This window comes from Bos grunniens, chromosome 10, assembly GCF_055505025.1.
Source record: "Bos grunniens cultivar Pamir isolate PY7600 chromosome 10, Bosgru_T2T1.0, whole genome shotgun sequence".
NCBI classification, from domain to species: domain Eukaryota; kingdom Metazoa; phylum Chordata; class Mammalia; order Artiodactyla; family Bovidae; genus Bos; species Bos grunniens.
The window spans coordinates 66,119,963-66,142,961 of NC_141174.1; the positions used below are offsets into that span (position 1 = coordinate 66,119,963).

The window sequence follows — 22,999 nt, forward strand, 5'->3', positions numbered from 1 at the left end:
AGTCCCCTGTCCTCCAACCTGGCTCATGAACTGGGCACTGAAGACCCTGTTCCCACAGAACGCCCCCAGGGCCCTACCCCATCATCACTAACATTATGCGCTCATTGATCAGGGGCCATATTGGGACATTTTCTGTGCCCGGTGGTCATGAATGCATCACCAAGCCCCATGGACCTCCTTGTTTAAAAAGTGGCCCAGGAGGTCACATCTCCAGGGAGAGAGGACCCTGGCTCTTCCCAGGGTCCCTCCCTCTTCTCCCAGAACCTAGCTGCCGCCCGTGAGGTCCGAGGCTTGGAGCAGGTAGCAGCTGAGCTCCAGGCCCGGATGCAAAAGAAGGCCACCCTGGTAGCTAGAGATGCCTTCAACCTAAGCCTGTCATCAGTGCAGACTCTGCAGCAACAGCACAGATGTCTGGAGGTGAGGGTCCACCCCCAGGGCCTGCCCACCTGACCTCTTTCCCTGTGTAGGGGGACCCCAGAGTTGGGAAGGAAAGGGAGGGCCTGCTTACCCAGGTCGGGGAGCTGTCCATCCGGAAGCAGAGCCTGACTCCTCAGCGAAGATGGGTGCTTCCTGAAGAGGAGTGGTCATCAGGTTATGGGGGGATGAGGCTGATTCTGTGTTCTGGCGGCAGAGGGAACTGGCAGCGATGGAAAAGGAGGTGGCACAGGTGCAGACGGAGGCCTGCCGCCTGGGCCAGCTCTACCCTGCAGCTCAGGAGGGCCTGGCCAAGCAGCTGGCGGGGGTGCAGGAGGCCTGGGCCACCCTGAATGCAAAGGTCCATGAGCAAGATCGGCAGCTGGAGAAGGCTGCTGAGGGCCATGCCTTCCTCGGACGCTGTCGGGAATTGCTGTAGGTGGCATCCGGTCATTGGCTCAACTCTGCCCTGCAGGGTGGGGGTCACCTCATCCCCTGGTACAGCTCATGCCCTGCCCCCAACCCCAGTCTGCACCCCTGGCCCTGACAGCAGCTTCCCCTCCTCACTCCGCAGAGCATGGGCCACAGAGAAGCAGGCCCTGGTGTCCTCGGAGGAGCTGGCTGGGGATATAGCTCGGGCTGAGGGCCTCCTGGCACTGCATGAGGAGCTGGGGAGAGAAATCAAAGAGTACTGCCTTCAAGCCCAGAACGTACAGCAGGAAGGGCAGCGGCTGGTGGACAGTGGCCACTGCATGTCCCTGGAGGTGCGAGCATGGCTACGGATCTGGAGCTGAGCTGGGCACACAGCCCCATTACCCCAGGCCTCAGAATCCCTGAGCAGGAGGAGAAGGCCAGGCAGTGGGCAGATAGAGGGGGGCAGAGACCAGGAGGGTCTGGACCTCACGGTCTTCCCTCAACACTTATGCTGGGCACTCCAGCCTGGCCCCACCCTGTAGGCATCTCACCTACAACACCCTCTCCCACCAGGTAACTGGGTGTCTGCAGGATCTGGACAGGCAGCTGCGGGCACTCAGAGAGGCCTGGGCCCTGCGCTGGGAACGCTGTGAGGAGAGCTGGCGTCTACAGAAGCTGCGGCAAGAGCTGGACCAGGCCGAGGCCTGGCTGGCCTGCCGGGAGGGCCTCCTGCTGGACCCCAACTGCGGGGTGAGCCAAGGCCCTGCCCCTTAGCTGGCCGCACCATCTGGCAGCTACAGCCTGCTGTTCCTCTCCCTGGCCCCCAGGGCTGGTTTTGAGGGACCAGCTCTCTGCACCCCCATGGGTGGGGCCTCACCCTGGCTTGCTTCTCCCCAGCACTCCCTGTCTGATGTGGAGTTGCTGCTCTGCAGACACAAGGACTTAGAGAAGCTGCTGGCCTCCCAGGAAGAGAAGTTTGCCCGGCTGCAGCAGGAGGCAGAGGTGAGCAGAGGCTGGGGTGAGGGGGCACTGGGAGACAGGGGTGTCCTGTCTCAGCCTGAGGGTTGGGATCCCCCCAGGCACTGAGCCAGTATTTGAGCCTTGGGGAAAGCCCTGTTCTTTCCCTTGCCAGCTGCAAGGTCCTGTCACCCCACATCTGGGTGGGCTGGTGCACAGTGTGGACTTCTGAGCTTGAAGAGATGAAGAACAGTGAGGAGACAGGCGCTCTGTCTGGGTGGGAGGGATGTGGGGAGGAGAGGCTGGGGTGTGGAGCCCCCAGAGCCTGGTCTGACTCATCTGGCTGCTCCCCTCCCCAAGGTGGAACAGAAGCAGCAGGTGAAGGGGCTGAAACCCTTGAGAAGCTGGTGGCCCAGAGCACAGCTGACTGAGACAGGGGACCAGCAGCCATCTGTCCCCATTGAGTCTTGCATACGCTTCACCGCCGTCTCCCCGGAGTGCACAGCGGGGACCCTGGGGGTAAGGAGTCCACAGCCTGAGCCAGCACTGCAACACCAGGGGGTCTGTCTCCAGGGATGAGGAAGTCGGAGACGGTTAGGTGCCTCATCCACTTTCCAGAGGGGGACCCGTCGTCTGTGCTGGTCTTGATGTTTCCCAGGCCCCTTCTTGCATTTTCAGAATGCAAAGGGTGTCCCCACCACGGAGGGAATTTTGGAACTTAAGCAGCAGCTCCTGCCTGGGAGAAGGCAGGTGAGTACCCGGAGATTGCTTCTGCAGCAGCTGCCCCGCAAGAGCCACGCAAGGGTTGAGGGCCAGGGGGCTGGCGCCCACCTCCCCCAACTTAGGACCGTCTGGCTCCTCCGGACCACGTCGCAGTTTCTGTCCTCACCCAGCAGGGGGCGGGCCCTTCCTCCTCCCTCTGGTTTCCCTGGACGACCCCCGGCTCCCCCTTGCCCGTAGGCACCATGGTTCAGTCCAGTTCCCTCCCTGGGAGCCTCTGGACACACACTCAGGTTCCGGTGAGGCTGCTGTGGCCTCACCACCTCCCTCCACGGCCCAGCCTGAGCCTGCCGCATGGCTGCCCTGGGACCCTGGGGGGCAGCTGAGCCTGCTCCAGGAGGAGCGTGGGTGGGTAGGCAGAGGACAAAGGGCCCCCAGGGAAAAGCAGAGACAGTGACACCCCACACACACACACAATCTCTCCTCAGAACACGGCTTCTACAGCCTCCCTCGACCTCGTAGGAGTGCAGCGTGAGAAGCCGGGAGATCACCATGATGGAAAACACACTTTTTCCTTAAGGTGAGGGCCCTGTCGGGGTAGAGACCCGGGCCGGGCCTGGGACAGGCACGGCCTCCGGGAGCAGCTGAGGGGGCTGGAAGCAGGGGTCCCCACACACGTGGGAGGCAGATTTTGACGCATTACTGTCTGGGTGGCAGGCTAACTGCAGGAGAGACCCTGTCTGCAGTGCCATCTGCAGGACAGACTGGGAGCTGGCGGGGCACCCTGAGCAGCTGGACAGGTAGGTCCGGGGGGAGTGGGGGGGGGGGGCGGGGCACTGGTTTCCTGGGCCCCCAGCTGCCGGCGTTCAGTGCATCCTTTGATGTTTAACATCTACTACCTCTATGCCTGAGAGGTAAGTGGGAGTGCCTTTTTTCTTAATTTGAAGCCCAGAGAGGGTAAGCAACTTGCCAGAGATGACATAATTAGCAGAAGCGAGGCCAGGTTTGATCCCCTGATGGCCTCCTGGTTCTGTTCCACCCAGTGTGGAATCTGCCAGAGCCCTTCCCTCAAGGATCCTTAAGGGCTTCCCCATGCTCTTCTCTGACACAGGTCTTTTCTGACTCAGTCTTCCGACAGCTCTGAACACACCTCCCTTGGGGTGTCTTGTACAGTGGCCAGGCCCAGTTCTACCCTTGGAAGGGCTCATAGAGAACACCCTTTGGACCAGAAATCTACTGTCATGGTGGTCCGACAGGCCTCACATGGAGGGGTTGCTTAGGGGCCTCACCTCAGACTCCTTCCGGGTTCCTGGCTCTGTTCCACTGTGATCTCCCTGAGGCCATCCTTCCAGAATTCAAAAGGCACCCAAGTTTCTCTAGGATAAGCCATTCTGAACCCATTGGCATTCAGTCTTCCAGGAGGCTGGATGCACTGGGGAGCCTGCCCCTGAGCCGCACCTCCACGTGGGCAAGGCTTAGTGTATGCCAAGCCTCCAGAAGCAGGTGTCTCTTAGGCTGTCTGGGCTGCTCTAAATAATCGACCACAGACTGGGTAGGTTGTGAACAACAGACATTTATTTCTCACAGCTCTGGAGGCTGAGAATTCCAAGATCATGGTGCTGGCAGGTGAGAGAGGTTGCAGGAGGCACCTTCTCACTGGCTTCTTACAGTGGAAGGGTCAAAAGTACTCTCTGGGTCTCTCTTTAAGGGTTCTGCCCTCAAGACCACAGCTCCTCCTCCAGGCCCCTCCTCTCAGTGCTGTCACCTTGAGTTGGGACTTCAGGCCACGGCAAGAAGGAAGCAGCAGGTGTGGAGCCGGCTGCCACAGATGTCCTAGCACCCAGGCCAGGCTGACCACCATTCCCCCTTTGCTCCACAGCCCCCAGTCTCAGCCCAGAGCTCAAAGCCAGACCCTCAGGCTTCCTGGCTGAGCGCAATGCTGAGAGGGTACCCGGCATGCCAGCTCCACTCAGGTAGGCCTCCTGGATCTGTAACTGGGCGTCCTGAGGTCCTGGGACTTAAACTATGCTGCCTGGGTGTGGGGCCACCCCCACCCACTCTCAGTAGTGACCAGAGTCTACACCTGAGGCTCCCTATCCCCACAGACTCCACAGCGGTACCCCGCCCGCCTGGCTGCAGGAGACACAAGTGTGCACCTATAGCTTCCCGCAGCCCGTGCGGCTCCCACAGACGGCTGGCCTCGCAGAGCAAACTGCAGAAGGCTCCCACCGACTGTCCTGCTCAGGCCAGATCCACAGTGAGTGAACCTGGCTTCCCTGTGCACACACCAGGAAGCCTGCCTGATGCGCGCACGCCCTCCCTCCCTCTCCAAGATGCAGCGGCCAGACCCCTCCTCCACTTTCCCCACCTCCATCCTCCCTGGTTCCCCCAGTCCAAGGACCAGCTAGCTCCCTGCAAGCAGGGAGGGGAGGAGCCTTACTGTCCCAGAGAGGCTGGGAGTCAGGATGTCACCCAGACACACGCCCACAGACCAGACACACACACACAGACATAGTGCACAGACCCCACACGAGGCCTGGTGCCTGAGACATCACTCACGTCATGACAGGGGTGGCAGCCACAATTGTGGTATCTGGATAATTACCCACTCCTGCAGGGCCTACAGGTTCCCATGTAGGATTCAGATGATGTGCTGCTGAGTCAACAGGCTTAGTCCAGGACACAGTGGCTTCTAAGTGATCAGGGCAGCCATTTCTCCTGGTCTGTGCCTCCAGTCTCATGCCCAGGGCAGACAGATGCAGTGAGCCAGATCATGGGAACCAGTCCTCCCCTATTCACCCCGTACATCCTGGTCCCTCCTGCCTCCCAGTATCCAAATCCCACATCAACATAAAGAAGAGGTGAGGTATTCCAAAGGAGGCCTGGGGCACCAGTGCTTGGAGAAGATTCCCGGGCAGCTAGGCCCTAAATTCACCCCACCTCTCTGTTCTGACAGGTCTGGGCCTCGAGGCAAAAGCAGAGCTGACACCAAGCCTCAGGGCTACAAGCGAGGACACCCTGCTATCTGGCCGTTCAGGACCAACTTCTGGAACAGCTGGTTCCTCATCCAGGGATGGGCCCCACCGAGGTCAGAGCCTGCTCAAGTCACACCCTTAGCACTGTCTCAATGTGGCTCATCTGGTCCCACGTCTTGCCACCCCTACTGTGGGACAGGAAGCAGCCCTTCGACTGAGTCTCCGGGTGAGGAGGACAGGGGTGCTGGCTGGCATTACCTGTGAGTCATCTGGGCAGGGCCAGGGCTGCAGCAGCAAGGCCCACGCCCTCATACCCTGGCCAAGATGGCTTCCTCTCTGCTTGAAGAGCGTGAGCTTGGGTTGAACAGATGCGGCCATGAGCTCACAGCCCGCTCTGCAAGGGAAGCCCAAGCTGATCTGCCCGCTCTGCAAGGCGCCTCGGGAGAGGTTTTGTTTTCTACACCCGTCCTTACCGTGTCTAACCAAGAGGTGGAATGACCTGTCCCTTTTTGGCAGCAGCAACAGTAATCTGTCACACCTCACGTTTGTATGCATCTCTGTGATACATAAAGTGCTCTATTTCACCCTGTACAGCTACTCAAGGTAGCAAGGAAGCAAAAGGACACAACAGGTCATGGGCTCTGTGTGCCTACACAAAGAGGGCCCACACTGCCCAGAACCTCTGAATCTCTGGCCACATCCTGGAGACCAGGCCACAGCCCCTATTTAAAATCCTCCACCTACCCCAGGGTGCCCACAGCAGGGGTGCCGGTGGATTCAATGTCTGGATAGTGCCAGGCAGTGCACCCTGGGGAGCCCCTGGGAGGGCTGGAGACCACAACTGGGCCGTCCAAACCGCTAGAGGTTCCGGAAGCTGGTGATCACCCCAACTCAGTGAGCCTCAAACAGAGTCGGGGGCCGTGGGGATGGTCGCGGCCCTGTCCCGCCCATCACTCGGGCCGGCGCTGCGTGCGCTGCCTCCGCCTCTGCATGGCCTCACGCAGGGCCTCCAGCAGCCGCTCCTGGTTGTTGCAAATGTTGTACTGCGTCAGGTGGAGCAGCTTGTCCGTGTCCTCCAGGCTGTAGGTCACCTTCGAGTAGTGGTAGGGGGAGTCGGATGCAGACAGGTTCACCTCCCCAGCAGCCTGCTCCTCGGCTGTCCGTCGGACCCCTGTGGGGAGAGTGCAGCCCGGCCATGGGGGATGCCCGCTGGGGGTGGAGGATGGGTTTGGGGGACACATGGGGGGAGACACAGAGGAGGGAAGTTGTGGCTCACCGGGGGCAGAGTGGTCCCTGAAGGAGGCGTTGACCAGAGGGAAGTGCAGCACGGCAGGGATGTCAGGGCGGGCAGGGTCCGAGAAGAGGTGGCACTCTTGGGGCTGGCACTGCTCCTCAGGGCTGGGCGAGATGGGTGGGAACGGGATGCCCTGCTCCTGGCAGAACCGACCCAGAAGCTGCAGCTGCTGCAGGGTGGGCAGAAGTGGGCTCAGCAGGAGGGCCCCATGGGCTCCCAGTGTCCTCCATACTGGACTGACTATAAGTGGAGGTCTGCTAAGACACCAAGTTAGACACTAGTGGACCCAGCAGGCCAGGGAAAGGCTCTAAACGGGCAGCCCTTCTGCAGCAGCTCCTTTGGGCTCAGTGAAGCTGGGCTGCTAACAACACCCAGGTTCTGCCACTGGGAGGCAAAAATCCTTCCTGGGACCCACATAGAAACTCTAAACAAAGAGTCTCAAAGATCCAGGACCCAACAGGGGTACAGACGCAGCAAAGGAGACCCAAATAGGAAATACATTTTAAAACCTCGCCAGCTTCCTGAGCAGAGTAAGTTCCCTGGGAGAAGAGTTCATAGAATTCACAGCCTTTCATTCATGTGGTGGTGCGGTCACAAAGGGAAGCTGGCCCAGAAACCGGAGTCAGGATGTCAGACCACCTGAGGGCAGGCCTAGGGTTGCCCCACCTCCCAACCCTGCCCACAGCCCACCTGGAAGGCTCCATGGAGATTGTAATCTAGCGAAAGGATGAGGTCCACATCCCGTGTGGGCGGCAGGAGGGGTGGGCAGCTGGTATTGACAAGGTACCCAACATCCAGCAAGCAAAGGTAGGGCTCTGCAGGTGTCAGCTCGTTGGGGAGGCCGTCCAGTTTGGTAGCTGGAAAGGTTGGGGAATCGGGTGGGGAAGAGCTGTCACTGGTGCTGAGGGCACCAGCCCGTCTAGCCTAATGTTGCTGCTAGGAGGAGGCTCGTCCCTCTGGCTCCTGCTCTCTGCTGCCAAAGCAGAGCCTCAACTCCCCAGGTCTCACAGATGGGCCCTGACCCCAGCATAAGGAAAGGAAGAGTGGCTCTCGCTCCAAGTAACCCAGAGAACTGAGCTCAGAGGGCGTGGGGCCAAGGGACAGGAGAGAGTGGACGTCTGATCAGGAACCCAAGGCTCAGATGGCCATGGGAAGATTTGCGAGAGCAGGGACCTTTCCAGGCAGAAAAGTGAGGATGCTGAAAATAGTCCTTGTGGAAGGAGAAGCCACGTAGGAAATTGTGGGTGGCCTGGGCAAGTGGACGCCGCGTCAGAAGGTCGGTGAAAACCTCCGCTATCCTGCCGGCCACCGTGGGAGGCTCTTCTATCTTCAGAAGGGGGACCTGCTCCTTGTCTGCAGTCAAAATGGGCAAAGGGACCCTCAGATCTTTATTCCAGCCTCTGCGGACTCACAAAATTTGAGAGTCACCCCCATGCTCCCCACAAGCTGCCTCTCCCATCCTGGTGAAAGAACCCAGGCACCTACCCAGGCTGGCCCGAGCTTGTGCCCAGCGGTCCCAGAACTGGCTGGGCTCGGATGACCAGTATAGGCTGTCCTGGAGGTTGGCTGCATACAGGTTGCTCCAGATACCTGAGCGGGAGACCCAAGAGGAAAAGAGTCCCCCACGTCACCACAACCTGACCCTTCCCACCACCCATCCAGGGCCAGGACACGACTGAGCTGAGACAGTCAACCCCACCATCTTGCCCAGGCCCATTCTCCCCAAGTCCCCAGCTTCTCCCACCTCCCAGATCCCCTCACCTTCCAGGAAGCAGATGCGGGACTCAGGAAGCTGTTTTGTCAGGCGCCCCATGAAGAACTCAGAGCCGAAGAGCTCGGAGGGGATGAAGGCACCGTACTTGGGAAAGCCGACCTCGTAGGGGGAGAACTCACACCACTCTGTGAAGAACCACACACCTCACGGTGGGGCCCGGAACCTGAGGACCCTCAGGCCCCACACACCCACCACGGGCCCCGCGTCAGGCAGCCTTGTGATCAGGAGGCTCAGCTCCGTTGCTGGCACCCCGAGTGAGGACCCACGGCCCCGGTCTCTGTCCCAAAGCCTGAGTGACTCTGGTGGGATGACAGGCTCAGCAGAGGGGGTGTAACGCCCACCTTCACACACAGGCTGAGCTGCCTCTCACTCCGCCGACTGTGAGAGCACAGGTCTTGGCTCCAGCACTACTCACCCCCAAATTCAAACGTGGTCAGATTCTGTTCCTTGGTGTTGAGAGCACAGTAGATGGGCAGGGGGTTCTGGCCTCGACTCAGGGCCTCCCGCTGGTCTGAGAGCTTGTGGTCATGAGGCTAGGGGAAGGGAATGAGAACTTAATACCATGGTCTCCTGGGGCCTCTCCTGCCCCCTACTGCCCAGAGCTGCTCCCTATCTCCACACTGTTCCCTGGCTTTGGCCACCCCACCCTGCCCTGCCCTTGCCCACACCTCGTCATGTAGCAGCGCCTCGTTGATGAGGGCCCACAGGTTGGTGAAGCAGGCCGGGTGGCCCAGGCGGGCGCGCTCAGCCAGCTCCTGCTGGTACCGCAGTAGCTGCCTGGGGGCTAGCACACCCAGCTTGCTCTTGGCCACCTGGGTCTTCAGTGACTCGATGGGCCCTGCCAGGTCCTTCTGAGACCACTCTGGATCCTCATAGAGGTTGGCCAAAGCCCTGGGAAATGCCAAAGCCGGAGGGATTGTCACTAGAACCCCACTGCACGCCTTGGGCTCTATTTTAGGGCAGCCGGAAAGACACCTTCCACGGTCCCCTGGAGCACCTTTCCAATTGGGTCAGAGAGGCCTGTGGAGTTTAATAGAACCTTACCGCTGCCCCCCTCCTGCCACAGCCCAGCTAGCCACCTGTAGGCTCCTGTACTCAAGCTCACCAGGTGGAGCCCGAGGCCCCCGTGATGTAGGAGACACAATCCAAGAGGCCAAGCACCTTTAGGCCAGCCAGCTGCCCATACAGTGAGGTCATGGCCCGGATACCACCACCAGTGGCCATAACAGCAACCACTGGGATCTAGAAGAGAAGACAACGGGGCTCGAAGAGGCCCTAGCGAGAGGCCGGTCAAGCCACAGGAAGAGGTGGTAGCAATCCAAGGGACCACTCAGCTCACCCACAGCTCAACCTGGTCAAGATCTAATTGGGGCTCCTGAGACCAGTTCTAGTCAGACCCAAAGAGGGTCTAGTCGGAAGTGGGCTTGCAAGGGTCAGGCCTGTCTGGTTTTAAGAACTCAGAAAAAATGGACAGGTTCCAGGCTTCATCTCCACACCTAACCCCTAAGGAGTCTGATGATTACTTTTTTGAAGCCCCAGGGTCACCTCAAAAGTCTCCCACATAGCCACTCCGCTCCCTCTTTCAGGAAGAGATCATTTCCCTAGGAGCGGCCCCAGTCTGACCTGAACCTCCAAGGACTGCCCCAGGCCAGCAGGGGGCCCTGAGGCTGTACATCTCACTGGTCAGTTACCCAGAGCCCAGCCTCAACACCTGGAGCAGGCCAAGGACCAAGAACAATGAGAAGGCAGGTTAGCCCAGTGGGGAAGCTCACAGGCTTCTGGTGACTCAGGCCATGCTCTGCATTTGATGCAATCAAGCTCCTGACAACATCAAATGCAGGAGGCACAGCAGGCTTGGCACCAGTGCTGGTCTGGTGAGGGCACAACCGGTGCCAGCATCTGGGACAGCCCCCTAGTCCCACGCAGTCCCCAGACCTCATCTTCCCGCAGGTCTCTGTCCAGATGCAGGGCCTGCTGCAGGGCCTTGGCCACCACCTGCTTCCTCCTGCTCAGGAAGGCCTGCTCCTCAGCACAGGGCCCGCAGCCCAGCCGCACAGCCAGGTCCCTGGGTCTGGTGGGAAGGAAGGGACCATGAAGCAGCTCCTGGGATCATCAGAGAACGAAACTGGGCCTGCCCTGAAAAGCTCACCACCATCCTTCTCACCTCTCTTCTCCCCAACCCTCAGCCCACCTCTGGTGTCCTGACTGAAGGGTGATGTGTAGATGTGAGGGGAGAAGGCGACCCCAGACCCTGGTGGGGACATCCTTGGGGAAGCAGCGCTACAGAGCCACAGACCAGGAAAGCGGTGGGACCCAACACCATCAATCTGCTTCCACCTCAGCCCCTCTCCCTCACCCACCCAGAAACGGCTCCAGAGGGGGCAGAAATGACGTTCCCTCCTCTTCCTGGTGGGAGCTGGCCTCTCATCCTGCGGCTGGCCAGTGCGGGTGACTCCGCCCGTCTCCTGCAGCTCAGCTGAGGCCCGCCCACAACGGCTGCCCCTCAAGGGGCGTGACTGCCCTTTCTCTGGACTTCCTTGCCTGCTCTGCACCTCTAACCACTCTCCTGCCTTCCATCTGCTTTCCCAGCCAAACATTTCTCAAGTGCCTCCCAGGCACCAGGCACCAGGCTAGGTATACACCCCTCTGGCTGAATCAAGAATGAGAGTAAAAAGTCAGCAAGAGCCTTCATCTGCCAAACCTCCCGCACCTCACATGCCACATGGGAGCAAACCCCTGAGCCTCTGAGAGAACTGTCAGGGGCCTGTCCCGCTAGGGGCTGCCCTGAGTCCTCTCCTCCAGTCTGAGTGCCCGGCAGCTGTCCCCTGTGACTCTCCCCGGTGCCCAGGTAGCCCCAGGCTGAGTGCCCGGCAGCTGTCCCCCGTGACTCTCCCTGGTGCCCAGGTGGCCCCAGGCCGAGTGCCCAGCAGCTGTCCCCCGTGACTCTTCCACTGCCCAGGCGGCCTCTCACCCTTCTTCATTTTTCAGCTCCACTTTCATCAGGGGCTCCTAAAAACCATGAACACTCCAGTCATGAAGATGGGCCACCCCACTCCCCTCACCCCAGCCCCATTCACACCCTATGATGGCCCGATGCACCCTTGGGCCCCAGCCATCTCCACAGGGGCCAGGCCTGAAGACCCCTCTCCCCTGGCCTGGCCCTCGTCCAGGGCGGGGGCCAAGGACAGGAGCCGCTACAGCAGGACAGGTCCTCAAGGACTGTGCCCACAATGTGCATCTGGCTTTCTTCCTCCGGTCACCAGTACCTGGGATGTAGGGAAGACGAGTCGCACCACTTGGCCAGAGGGCAGAGCCCTCAGGGGCACCTTCAGCTGCTCTTGGGGGGCATCCTGCAGGGAGGATGACGAGGACCTAAGACCCTCTACCCTTGCGTCCCAGCAGAGCCTCACAGATTGCCCTAGGAGTGACCAAGAAGCAGCAGGAAGGGGACAGGAGGCCGAGGTCACCCCACACCTCCCAGGCTGCCTGACCACCGGGGGTGCCAGGAGAAGCTGGGGGTGAAGACAGAGATGGCACCCAGTCTGAAGCGGGCATTACCTGCAGGTGAATACTCAGCTCCTGCTCCCAGCAGGCCGGCCAATGGAAGCGGAAGGAGCCAGTGCCCACGAAGGCCTCCTGTGGACCCTCACAGGACCCGGGAACCACAAGCTGAACTCTACCCTCCGACTCTGGAAGCAGGAACCAGAGCAGAGAGGCTAGGAATGTGATCTCAGCCCACAGAGGCCCCTGTCTCACCTTAAGGGGTCTGAAATGAGGGTGGGGGCATGCCCCTCCCCCTACTGAGATGGTAGTCTGGCCTAGAGCTAGGCTGGGAGGTGGGCCCCCACCGCAGCCCTCTGAGGACTGAGGGGAAAAGCCCAGTGGGGATGCATCCCTGCCCCTTGCTCCTGACCAAGAGTTGGGGGCGAAGAGTACAAGGTCCCCTCAGAAAGGGGACAACAAAGGCTGAGAGCCGGGGGGCTATCCCAGTGGGTCCCAGCAGGTCAGGGACTCACCCTGCAGGTCCCCTGCCTTCTCTAGTCGAACATGCAAGCAGGAGAGCTCCCGGGCCTGGGTGTGAAGAGAGCGCCTCAGACTGGAGCCCCTCTCTTGTAGAGACCCCACCCCGTCTCAGGACTCCGGTTCTTGCTCCTGACACCTTTTCACCTTGGCCCTGAGTGACCAAACACTTGCTTGGGGTGGGATCCTCTTGAACTGAAATCCCAGGGCCCCCCAACACCTGCACCCAACCCCCGCGGTGGGCCTGAGCTTCAGGCCAGGAGGAGGGCAAGCAGACGGTATGGTGGGGTGGTGTTCTAGACTCACCACTAGGATGCCATTGCTGAAGAGGCACTCAGCACCATCAGTCCTGGAAAGAGCCCTCAGTGACCCTCAGCAAGAACCCACATTCCCAGGTTCTCACCCCCCAAGGAGACCCAGGCTTTCCTCCTCCACCCCAGACACCTCCCAGGGAAGGGGTGTCAGCTCTGGGTGTGCTGGGCTCTGTCCTTCCCAGAAGGGATCACTCCCACCTGGGAACTGCCACACAGCCCGACTCACAGATTCTGCAGCCGAAATTCAACTTCCAGGCGTTCCTCACCCTGGAGGGAGAAAGAAGCAAGTTAGAAACAGTGAGGAGAGGGAGAGAGAGAGAGAGAGAGAGAGAGAGAGAGTGAGTGAGTGTGTGTGTGTGTGTGTGTGTGTGTGTGTGTGTGTGAATCCCCCACACACCTGGGTTATAGTCCCAGCAGTGAGGAGAGTTACTGTCCACCCTCCCTGGACTGCTCCAAGAACCCTGCCCTTGGCTTAGGGGCCAAGACAGAGGCGGGGACAAGACTGCCCAGTAGCTCCTGCTGACAGAGCCTCTGGGACTCCTGGATCACTCACTGGAGAAGAAAGACGTGTACCTGGTGACCCTCCGAAGCAGCCTCTCCCTGGGCCAAGGCCCTCCACAGCCCTGCACACAGCCTTACCTGAGGGCTCAGCGAGAAGCTCTCGTGCCGGGACTCCCCAGCCCGCAAGGTCCCCACGTCAAATAGCACTGACAACACGGGGTCATCCGTGGTCAGAAGGTCCTGGTCAAAGACTCTAAGATACACGATGTTCTGAAAGGGAAATAGAGTGAGGGGGCTGCAGGAAGAGGGGGTGAGGCAGGGAACAAGGGGCTGGGAGGCAACAGTGGGGGCAGCGAGCGGCGCCAGGACTGACGCCCATCCACCTTGATCTGGCTATGGATTCGGAAGTGAAAGCTCTGATTCCAGACGGGGTTTCTGCAGTTCTTGACTGTGCGCGTCTGCAGCTGGTGGCTGGAGGCCGTGGGCAGCCACAGGGTCACGTAGCAGTCAGAGGAAGTCACTGTGGGGAGAAGGCAAGGGTGACGGCCAAGAGTCCCTCCCAGCCCAGCTGCCCAGAGCCCGCATCCTTCCATTACTGCAGCCCCAGAAGACCCAGAGAATGGGGCTGGTCAGGAGGCAGGGGCCTGACCTCGACATTCCATCCACCGCCTCCTCTCTGCACCCTCAAGGAGCCTCCCACACCCAGCCTACTTGCGTCTCTCCCCAACACCCTGGGCTGGCTCTGAAGTTGCAAAACCACTGCCTCCCCAGACCCAGCACTCACCGAGGTCCTTGGAGGGCAGGCCATGGGCCTGCAGGACACGAATGGTGAGTAAGCAGGTCCCAGGCACCTTTGCCTGCAGAGGATGGAGAAACAGGCTTACGGCCAGCTGGTGGGCCCAAAAGGGAGGCTGGGATGACACCTTGAGGCCTAATCTTGAACCAAAAGGACCAGCCCTGCCCAGTCCTGGGCCCATTCTCCCCCAACCAGAGTCTGAGCCAAAAGGACTCAAACAGCTGGAGAAGCCCACCACTCCCTAAAGAAACAGCGCTAACCAGTATCTCCTGCCAACACTTACACAACACTCTGCACCGGCTCCGGTCCAAGGGCTTGATGCAGCCTAACTCGATTTAATCACACAGCCATTCTGTGCGTGGGGACTACTTATTATGACCAAACCCACAAGGAAATAGAAGTGCTTGCCTGAGATCGGGGCCAGGACTAGACCAGGCTAGCTCGACTTGTGCTCTCAACCCCGACACTTCCCTTCAGTTCCCGATACAGTACCCTTACTCTTTCTACCCCACATCCCCGGCTCCCCTTTACTAAGCAGTCTCATCTTGGGTAGCAGGGGCCCCAGGGTGGCAGAGGTGGTGAGGAGGCTACAGAGGGAAGGAAAGAGGTATGGTGGGCCTCTGCCTGGACTTGGTCCCCCTAATGGAGCTGTTCCCATACTCCCCACCCCTGGCCAGAAGTTCTGGAAATGGGCTCTCCACTGGTCTAAGGACAGCAGTGATCAGCTCACCCACAGGCTGACTGGTCTTCCAGGTCCTCCAAGGACAGGCTAAAGATGATCCCCATGTGGCTCCATCCAGACCCACAACCCTGGATCTGGGGATTGGACACCCTGTGCTAATCCCTTCTTCCTCTGGCCTTCAGCCCTGCCTCAGAAGGGCCCTGATGGAGTCCAGGGGCAGAGCTGGAGAAGCTCATCCATCACTGTCAACCCTGGGGCCCCCACACCCCCAAGCAACTGAGTCAGAAGCAATGCCAGAGCAGCTGCTGCCTCTGGGGCCCCAGGATAGCAGCTGGGAGCCTGAGTTCTCAGGGCCTGAATCCACCATGCCAGGGAGCTCTGCCTGGAGCCCATCTCTAGGGCAGGAAGAACACTGAATGATCCTTCATCCCAAGACCCTACCTCTTCCCTGGCTTCTGCTCCCCACCACGGTCCAAGGCTGGCAAACAGCTGGAGAAGCCCACCACTCCCTAAAGAAACAGTGCTAACCAGGCTGCAGGAACCAGTGCCCTACTGGGTCTTACCAGAGCCATGAGGCAGCGTCCTCAGGAGGGAGTAATGGCAGTGTCTGCAAGACTGAGGACTGGCAGCTTTACCGCCCAGAGCCAGTGATGTCCCAGCGGGCCCCAAGCTCCTCCCGTTCCTCCCAGCCACCTCTGCCCCACCCAAGCCCCACGCCCACTCCTGGACCAGCCATCTGTCCAGGAAATGAGACACCTTAAACCTACACGAGCCACTGACGCCCTCCTGATGGGGGTTCAACACCCCTGAACCCCCATTCTCTCCAGCCTTGCCCCAGCCGTACTCTCCCTGCCTGGACCGTGACGAGGGCCCCTGGAGAGCTGACTGTCAGAGGCTGAGCAGGAGGCTGGAGGTGGGGTGGGGGTGCAGGAGGGACTGCTAAGGTCTGGAAAGTGGGGAGCGGGCCCCAGGGCAGCGGCAGACCTAAGAGCCATGTCCCCCATCACAGGCCTTTTCCCACCCTCCTGGTGCCAGTGTGACAGAACCACCTGGTCTTGACAGGAGCGCTGGTCGACGTGAGAGCGCCCTGGGCCAAAGCATAACCAGGCAGGGCTGTGGCTTGTTCTATGAAACAAGCCCTTCAAAGCTGCATGCCAGGGACTTCCCTGGTGGTCCGGTGGCTGAGACTCCATGCTTCCGCTGAAGGGTCACACGGTCATTCCTGGTCAGGGAACCAAGATCCTACATACTGGGCAGCCAAAACACTAAATGTGCTTGTTGTGAGAGAAACAACAGTGACCCCCAGAACCACAGACCCCACCAGCTGCCCTAGAGCTGGAGGAGAACAAACAGGTCCAGAGTGAAGCTAGGAAGAGCTTTGCGGGCTCTGAGCCCATGAGCTCCACGCCACTGTTACAGCAAAGAGCTGGGGTCGGCCTGAATGCCCCAGAGAGGCTGTGACAGCTGTGGTGGACAGAGGAGTCTTGTCCACAGGCTCCAGCCTAGACCCAGTCCTCACCTCAACTACCATCACTCCAAAATGTTCACCTGTACCTTCCAACCCTCAGCAGACCACGGAAGGCAACTGAGAGGGACTCTCAGCACACTTGAGTCATCGATGCCTTTTATTGAACACTTCCTCTGCCATCCTCACAGACAGCACCCCCAGCACCCCGTGAGGTAGCAACCATCATTATCTCCGTTTTATAGACAGGACACCACTATTGTGAGGCAGTAAGTGGCACAAGGTCATGGGTCATGGCACTGATGAGAGGTGACAGTGCCCAAGGCCCCTCCACTTCCAGAACAGGATACTGCCTCACCTGGGTGCCAGCTTCCTGGGAGCTCACACCCAGACCTGCCCAGCACCTCCTGGTCCTCCAGGCACCTCCCAAGCTTCTGGAGCTGACCCTAAGCCCGACTTGGCTGACAACCAGCACCTCTGGCTCCAAGCTGCCTCTAGAGTTGAGGGAGAGATGTGGCCTTTTCCACGGGTAGTTCTTGGTGATATTCACCAGGGCTCGGTCAGTTGAGGCCCGAGACCTTAGTGAGGGAGTCAAGCAGCTGGAAGTAACTGTACTTGAGGTCATATTCCATGTCGTACCAGAAATTCACTGTAGGGGAAAACAGAAACCGGAGCACAAGGGTCCCCCTTCTGACTTAGACTCACCACTTCCCCACCCACCCCCAGTGACCTGGGCCGCCCCTTACCAGCAATGCAGCCATGGGACTGCTGGACGTGGTGGAACCACAGGGCCGGCAGGTAGAGCATCTCACCCGCCCGCACTGTGCAGCGAAGCGCCTGGGCCTGGCAGTAACTGGGGTACCGGGCCAGATCTGGAGCCAGAGGGTCCAGGGGGATCCACGGCACCTGCAGACACGGCAGACTCCAGGGAGCAGGCCCAAACCTCCCAGGCTCCGAACTCTGTCCCTGGAGGTAAATGCCCCGGACCCTGCCCTGCTTAGCACTGGGAAGCCCAGATGAAGGGATTCTTCAGCAAAGCGCCACCTTCCCATCTCTTTGGTGCCCATTCCTCAGAGTCCAGACTCCTTGCCTCCCCTCTCCCGGGGCCCAGGAACAAGGCAGACACCTTCTCCATGGCCTCTTCATCCACCATCCTGAATGAGCCCTCTTCGGTTAGCTGATAGGTTGCCTGTGTGTACAGTTCTGAAACCAGGAGAAAGTCTGAGGATCCTCGAAAGGCCTGGGGTGTGCCCACCACTCCCTCGTGTTCTGAGTGCAGGGGCACGGGGGCCAGGAGTCCTAGTGCAGTGGAGATGCTGTGTCCCCCGCCCGCCCGGGGCTCCCCACTGCCCTCCCTCCACCACGGGGCTCCCCGGCCCCTCCCAGGCTGTATCCCCTACCATAGGGGATGAAGGGCCGGTCACTGGGTGGATGCAGCAGGAAGTGCTTCTCTCCTGAGACCACACAGTAGAGGTTCTCATAATGGTCCTTATGCACTGCCAACAGAGGGCCCAGCAGGCAGGGTTATGAGGAGCGGGCCACAGGAGGGCATAGACGACTGCGCTTGGGGCCCTGTACCCCAAGAAAGCTTATGATGTGACAGAAAAGCACGGAGTCATAGCAGGCTCAAGGGGGTGCCATGACGGGAGTCTGGCAGGCCTTCGGGCATCTCCGATCTCTGCCTGCCAGGGACTAGACACTCGCTAGGCCCTGGGCTCATCTTCACCAAGAGGGAAATTCACACAAACAGGCTTCTTGTGAGTCCACCCTGACTCAGCTGGCCTTCAGCACTTTCTAGGGACCTAGAAGAGGCAGCGTCCCCCAGGTCCAATGCCGTGGGCATCTCCACCCACCTGGAGCTGTCAGGGAAGGCCCTCTGATGGATCTGAGCCCCAGAATCCCAGAAGAAATTTTAAAGATCAGGCAGTCCAATTTCCATCCAAGGTCAGCCTTCCACTCTGCACCTCACCTTCCTCCCCACAACCTCCTCCCCTGCTCTGCACTCCCGACGCCTACACGATGTCACTGCAGCTGCCTCTCCCAGCCAGAAGTTTACAGCATCAGGCATCTTCCCTGTGGGTCAGAGGACAGAGCGCGAGTTAGGAGAGGCCAGGACGGGAGTCACCAGCAGTGATGTCGGGTGGGGAGCAGTGGGGTTCTAGTGGGAGAGCAGGGAGAGCGGGCGGAGGTGGGCAAGCATGGCGAGGGACCTCTGTCCCCTGGGGCAGGTGGAAGAGCAGCGATCTTCAGTGGTTCATCAAAACGAAGTCTAGGCCTAGGGATCTGTGGGGCCGAGAATGTGGGCTGCCATCACCAAGGGGACAGAAATAGCAAGGAGGCTGCTCCCAGCCTCCCGTCTCCTCCCCACCAGGGCCCCGCCTCCACTCACCCAGCGCCTCCGAGGCCCAGGGCACATGGGGCTCCACATCAGGCAGCAGCTGGGGCAGCTCGGTGGGCAGGTTGGAGCACTGCTTCTGCACGTAGAGAACCCCAGGGTGTTGGGCTCGGCCCTCCAGGACGTCCAGCACATGGCTCAGGGGCAGGCGGCGCTCAGCAGGCATCACAAAGCGGTCCCCTCGCACTGCATCCGCGTAGCCATCTGGGGTCACTGCCACACTCACCTCTGTGGAGCCCACAGTGGCTCTGGAGGAAGGGACAATCAGCTCAGCCCTGGAGGCCCCAAAGCACCGCCCACACCCTGCCCAGGGCAGCCCCCACCTGAGGTAGGGGAGGGACCACTTCCGGAGGGCTGGCCAGTGCTGCAGGGCATTTCGGATGATGCAGGGCCTGTTGGGGCAGACCCAGTCCCGGTAGAAGTGGAGGGGGCTGGGGGGCTCGTCCAGGTAGGGAACAGCAAGAGGCACGCTGAGCTCTGAGAGAGAGAGAGAGAGTTGGGGGAGGGGCTGACACCAACAGTACCCAGTGGCTGCCCCACTGCCCGTGTAAGAGATGCCCACTCCAGCAGGCCTCTGTGCCACCGAGCAAGGCCTAACAGTGACCAAGGGACCCTGGACAGCCAGGAATAGAAGAATGAGGAGGGAAGTTTAAGGAAGAAAGTGTAAAGCACCCATAAACACACCAGGATGTCCACAGGGCCCAACTCAAATGCTCCATGGGGCCATGTCCGGCCCTGCCCAGAGGACCCCTGGCCTTCCCACTCTGGAATAGCCAACTTCCTGGCATCCATTAGGAAAGGCAGCCAGGGAGGCAGCACTGAGAGCTCCAGAGAGAGTAGAGCTGAGGCCCCAAGGCCAACGCTGCTATGAGTGGGCCAAGGATCTCTGGGAAGCACCTAAAATGTGCTCAGTCCTTGCCTTGGCATCATGGAGGGATGATCCGAGCACCATCTCAAGAAGCTTACAACCTAACTGGGGAGACAAGCTGCTGCATGAAACCACTAGAGGAAAAGTAAGGGCTGAACTGTCTGTTGTCTTACCGAACAGCATCACCAACCTCAGACAACCAAGACTGCCGTGTGCGTGTGGGCAGACTGCGGTGCGCCAGCTGCACAGGTATCAGTAATGGCTCTCCGTCATCCTTAACAAAAACCTCTTCTGACTCTTCCGTCTCCCTCACTCCTGGCATCCTATTGATCATCTCTACCTGCCATTGATTCTACTACCTATGTCTCTCAAGCCACACCACACACCCCTTTCCTCTGCTGGCATCCACAAAGTTAGCTCATTTGGGTCCTCAAAGGTCACTTTGATGAGGCTTTCCTCCCTGGCCACTATTTTTAAAATTGTAACCTGCCCTCAATATCCTTATACCCCTGTTTTTTTTTTATTATTTCTATCATTTATCACCACCTTACACACTATGTATTTTACTTATCCCAACTATTTATCAGTTTTTCTTGCTAGAATATTTGCTCCATGAAGACATGGATGCTTGTCTTATTCACTGATGTATCCCCAGTACCTGGAATAGTACCTGGCTCACAGTAGGTGCTCAGTAAGTATCTGCTTAATGGTTGAATGTAAGTCTCCAACATCTTCTAGCTGGATGATTGCTGCAGTGAACTAACTGGTTTCCTTGGCTGAATTCCACTCCTTCTCAAAAATATCCCTCATCCAGGCCCCCGTCATCATCCTAAAATACAATCTCATCTTGTCACACCCTGGTAAAAAGTCCTTTGATGGCTAACCACTACTCCTGATGAAACATAGTCGGCCTTGGCACATATTCAAGGTGCTCTGTGGTGACATCCAACCTACTTTTCCAGTCTGGCTTCCTTCTGTCTGGGGCCTGCCTCTCAGCACACACTCTACTCAGGGGGTGCCCAACTTTGTTTTTGCTGCTCACACAGGAATGCCTTCCTCCTGGCTTTTACACAGAGCGTGAGGCTTCGCTGTGTCATTTTCATCCCTGCGGTCTAGCCTGAATGTCTTCATCCCCAGTGGGTGGTTACAACACACACTCCCAACAGCCACTGCACTCATTTTCACCTCTGGGCTCATGGTCTCTCTCACGACCGCCTCTCCACACCGGTCATCTGGGCCTTGCAAACAGCTGGAAAGTGAAATGGTGTTAGATCAAAAATGGAAACTGAGTGGGAAGACTCTGGGGGACCCAGGAAAACTTGAAAAGGAAGTGTGCTTACTCCACTGGCTTGAAAAGCAAGATGGAACGTGCCAGGCAGATATGGGGACAAGAGGGAGGAATCTGGCAATGGTTTCCCCAGTCACACCAGCCCATCCAAGCAGTCACCTTGTAGGGCTCAATAAATCTCCCTGTTCTGTTCTGAAGTATGGTTGACTTACATAGCCACTTGTGTTATTTATTTTCCAGCCATGCCATGTGGCATGAGGGATTCTATTTCCCCAACCAGGGACTGAACCCATGCCCCCTGCACTTGGAGCCCTCTTATTAACCACTGGACCACCAGCGAAGTCCCAATAAATCTCCCTATTATTCTCACTAGAATTCTTCAATTATGTGGAAACTACTTTTTTTTTTTTTAACCCTTTGTATTTCCTGCAATTATTTCAGTTACACTTTTTCTCCTTTTAGAGTTCCTTTAAAGAATGGCCACTATTCTCTCCTGAGGCTTCAAAGGGAGAATTTCATAAAGGACCCAAACAATTCCTTTGGTCTGACAATTCTTCTGCTAGGAATTTAACCAACAAAAGCATACATGTGCACAAAGACTCTGCTCCAGCCACACCGGCCTCCTCACTGATCCTTGGACACACCTGGCGTGCTCCCACCTTACAGCATGTGACCCGCACGCCCTTGCCTAGAACTCTCTTCTCTCAGAGGTCTCCTCGCGCACCCACTCCCCTCCTTCTTCAAACCAGTGCTCAAATGTCGCCTTGTCAGAGGCCCACCCTGACCTTCTCATTTCAACGTGTAACCTGCCCCACTGCCACATCCTGAGTCTCCTCACTCTGCTTTACTTTTTTACCCCACGCCACTTATCTTCTAACCCATTTTTTCCCTACTGTATGGTTTATTCATCTAGTGTGCCTACAGTTAACTGTCTCCTCACTTAAAATGTAAGCTCTATGAGGGCAGAGATCTGTTTTAGTGATGTATCCTAAACACACTGAACAGAGTCTGGCACACTGCAGTGCTTACTAAATATTTGTTAAATACTCAAAGTATTGATTGCAGTATTAAAAACAAAGGGTTGAAAATAACCTAAATGCCTACCAAGAGGGGGTTAATTAAGCAAATTACAGCATTAGTACACAGATGTGGAAAAGACTGAAGATGATTGAGATGGACCTAGAAGATTTACGGAACCAGAAGAGTGTGCTTAACAAGCTACCATTTGTATAAAAAGGGAGATATCCAGTCATAGGTGTGTGTGTGGATATTAATAAGAGTACTGCTGGAAGGAAGCAACCTGGAATGGGAAGGAAGGACATTTACTTTACATAAGTCTTCTGGTTTTTAAACAACGTGCCCATGTTACTATTCAGTGATAAGACATTGCTTAAAAATAGAGAAAAGGGAGAGAATGAGAGGAAAAAAATAAAAACCAAGCAAGGGATCTCTAGAACAGCCGCCTCCAATCATCCTGAAATTCTGCAGCGCTCCTGGCTTGGAGGCGTCTCCTCCTGAAGGAAGCGATCCAGCAGGGGTTCACAGAGGAAAAAACTTCAAAGACTTCACAACAGAGAAAGGTGGAAAAGGCAACAACAGAAAGCCCGTTACTCTGTGCGGGCTGACGGTGAGAAACAGAACAGCGCGAGTCAACACTGGACCGGGCCTTGGGAATAGGTGAAGAGGCACCCCAGGAAGCCACGAAGCCGTGGGAACACGGGAGGAGGGGTGAGGAGGACCCACCCAGGGGGCTGAGGGGGCGGGGTTGCGGAAGAAGATTGATTACAGGGGCGATCCATGTGCACGAGGTTCCAAGCTCCCTGAAGACAAGAAAAAGGGTGCACCCTGGTATCAGCGGCCCAGGAAGGACCAGGGCGCACCCGGCTCTGGAACCCTGTTCCCGGCAAGCCCAAGGCCCCTCCCGCGTCTTGAAGTTGTTTGGCAGTCCACAAGCCAGCCCACTCACCCCTTGCCGCAGCCGGGAATTCTCGTAACTCCCTCCGTACAGCGTCCAAAGCCGCCTCCGCCATGACGCCGCCGCCGCCCCGAGGCCCCGCCCCGCCCCGCCTTCCTCAAGACTCCGCCCCAGCCCCGAGACCCCGCTCTCCCCTGCGGCCTCACG

At 58.3% G+C, this 22,999-nt stretch overlaps 2 protein-coding genes and 1 long non-coding RNA gene across 9 annotated transcripts in view; 2 read left to right on the forward strand and 1 right to left on the reverse strand.

The window, feature by feature from the left end:
• The window catches only part of SPTBN5 (spectrin beta, non-erythrocytic 5), a 37,030-nt gene extending 30,959 nt beyond the window's left edge, over positions 1-6,071 (forward strand). Inside the window, exons 46-57 of the mRNA XM_086321798.1 lie at positions 262-417; positions 632-849; positions 989-1,178; positions 1,402-1,578; positions 1,726-1,830; positions 2,146-2,304; positions 2,464-2,535; positions 2,994-3,085; positions 3,223-3,305; positions 4,385-4,478; positions 4,611-4,762; positions 5,462-6,071. Coding sequence (XP_086177924.1) covers positions 262-417; positions 632-849; positions 989-1,178; positions 1,402-1,578; positions 1,726-1,830; positions 2,146-2,304; positions 2,464-2,535; positions 2,994-3,085; positions 3,223-3,305; positions 4,385-4,478; positions 4,611-4,762; positions 5,462-5,622 — 1,659 coding nt within the window. The 3' untranslated portion in view covers positions 5,623-6,071. The remainder of the gene's footprint in view (positions 1-261; positions 418-631; positions 850-988; positions 1,179-1,401; positions 1,579-1,725; positions 1,831-2,145; positions 2,305-2,463; positions 2,536-2,993; positions 3,086-3,222; positions 3,306-4,384; positions 4,479-4,610; positions 4,763-5,461) is intronic.
• LOC147364710 (bifunctional peptidase and (3S)-lysyl hydroxylase JMJD7) lies at positions 4,059-22,924 on the reverse strand. 7 transcript variants are annotated; one of them, XM_086321807.1, is made up of 27 exons: positions 22,844-22,924; positions 19,045-19,198; positions 18,716-18,969; positions 18,343-18,399; positions 17,727-17,822; positions 17,453-17,529; positions 17,073-17,232; positions 16,802-16,975; positions 14,168-14,240; positions 13,767-13,903; positions 13,522-13,653; positions 13,109-13,149; positions 12,875-12,917; positions 12,565-12,619; positions 12,107-12,237; positions 11,815-11,898; positions 11,520-11,557; positions 10,484-10,619; positions 9,654-9,790; positions 9,217-9,439; positions 8,964-9,081; positions 8,536-8,673; positions 8,260-8,364; positions 7,948-8,127; positions 7,465-7,631; positions 6,757-6,943; positions 4,059-6,651 (listed from the first exon to the last, which is right to left on the reverse strand). In XM_086321807.1, exons 8-27 carry the CDS (start codon positions 16,949-16,951, stop codon positions 6,431-6,433), a joined length of 2,496 nt encoding a protein of 831 aa, XP_086177933.1. In that variant the 5' UTR covers positions 16,952-16,975; positions 17,073-17,232; positions 17,453-17,529; positions 17,727-17,822; positions 18,343-18,399; positions 18,716-18,969; positions 19,045-19,198; positions 22,844-22,924; the 3' UTR covers positions 4,059-6,430. The 7 variants fall into 7 exon arrangements, with proteins under 7 accessions (XP_086177933.1, XP_086177932.1, XP_086177934.1 ...); XM_086321806.1 differs by having other exon boundaries at positions 16,685-16,975; XM_086321808.1 differs by lacking the exon at positions 7,948-8,127 and having other exon boundaries at positions 16,685-16,975.
• On the forward strand, positions 19,198-20,366 carry LOC147364711 (uncharacterized). Its single transcript, XR_015134926.1, has 2 exons — positions 19,198-19,838; positions 20,177-20,366. It is a non-coding gene; the product is annotated as an uncharacterized LOC147364711 (long non-coding RNA).
• Positions 22,925-22,999: the final 75 nt, after the last annotated feature.

Bases quoted from the DNA above. Each gene is read 5' to 3' on its own strand.
- LOC147364710 (XM_086321812.1), bottom strand. From the start codon at position 22,907: ATGGCGGAGGCGGCTTTGGACGCTGTACGGAGGGAGTTACGAGAATTC. The intron at 14,241-17,452 runs GTGTCTGCCTTG...CATCCTCTGCAG, and splicing joins ATGAAGAGGCCATGGAGAAG to GCAAAGGTGCCTGGGACCTG. The intron at 9,082-9,216 runs GTGTGGGCAAGG...CCCTTCCCCTAG, and splicing joins AGGCGCTGCTACATGACGAG to CCTCATGACCACAAGCTCTC.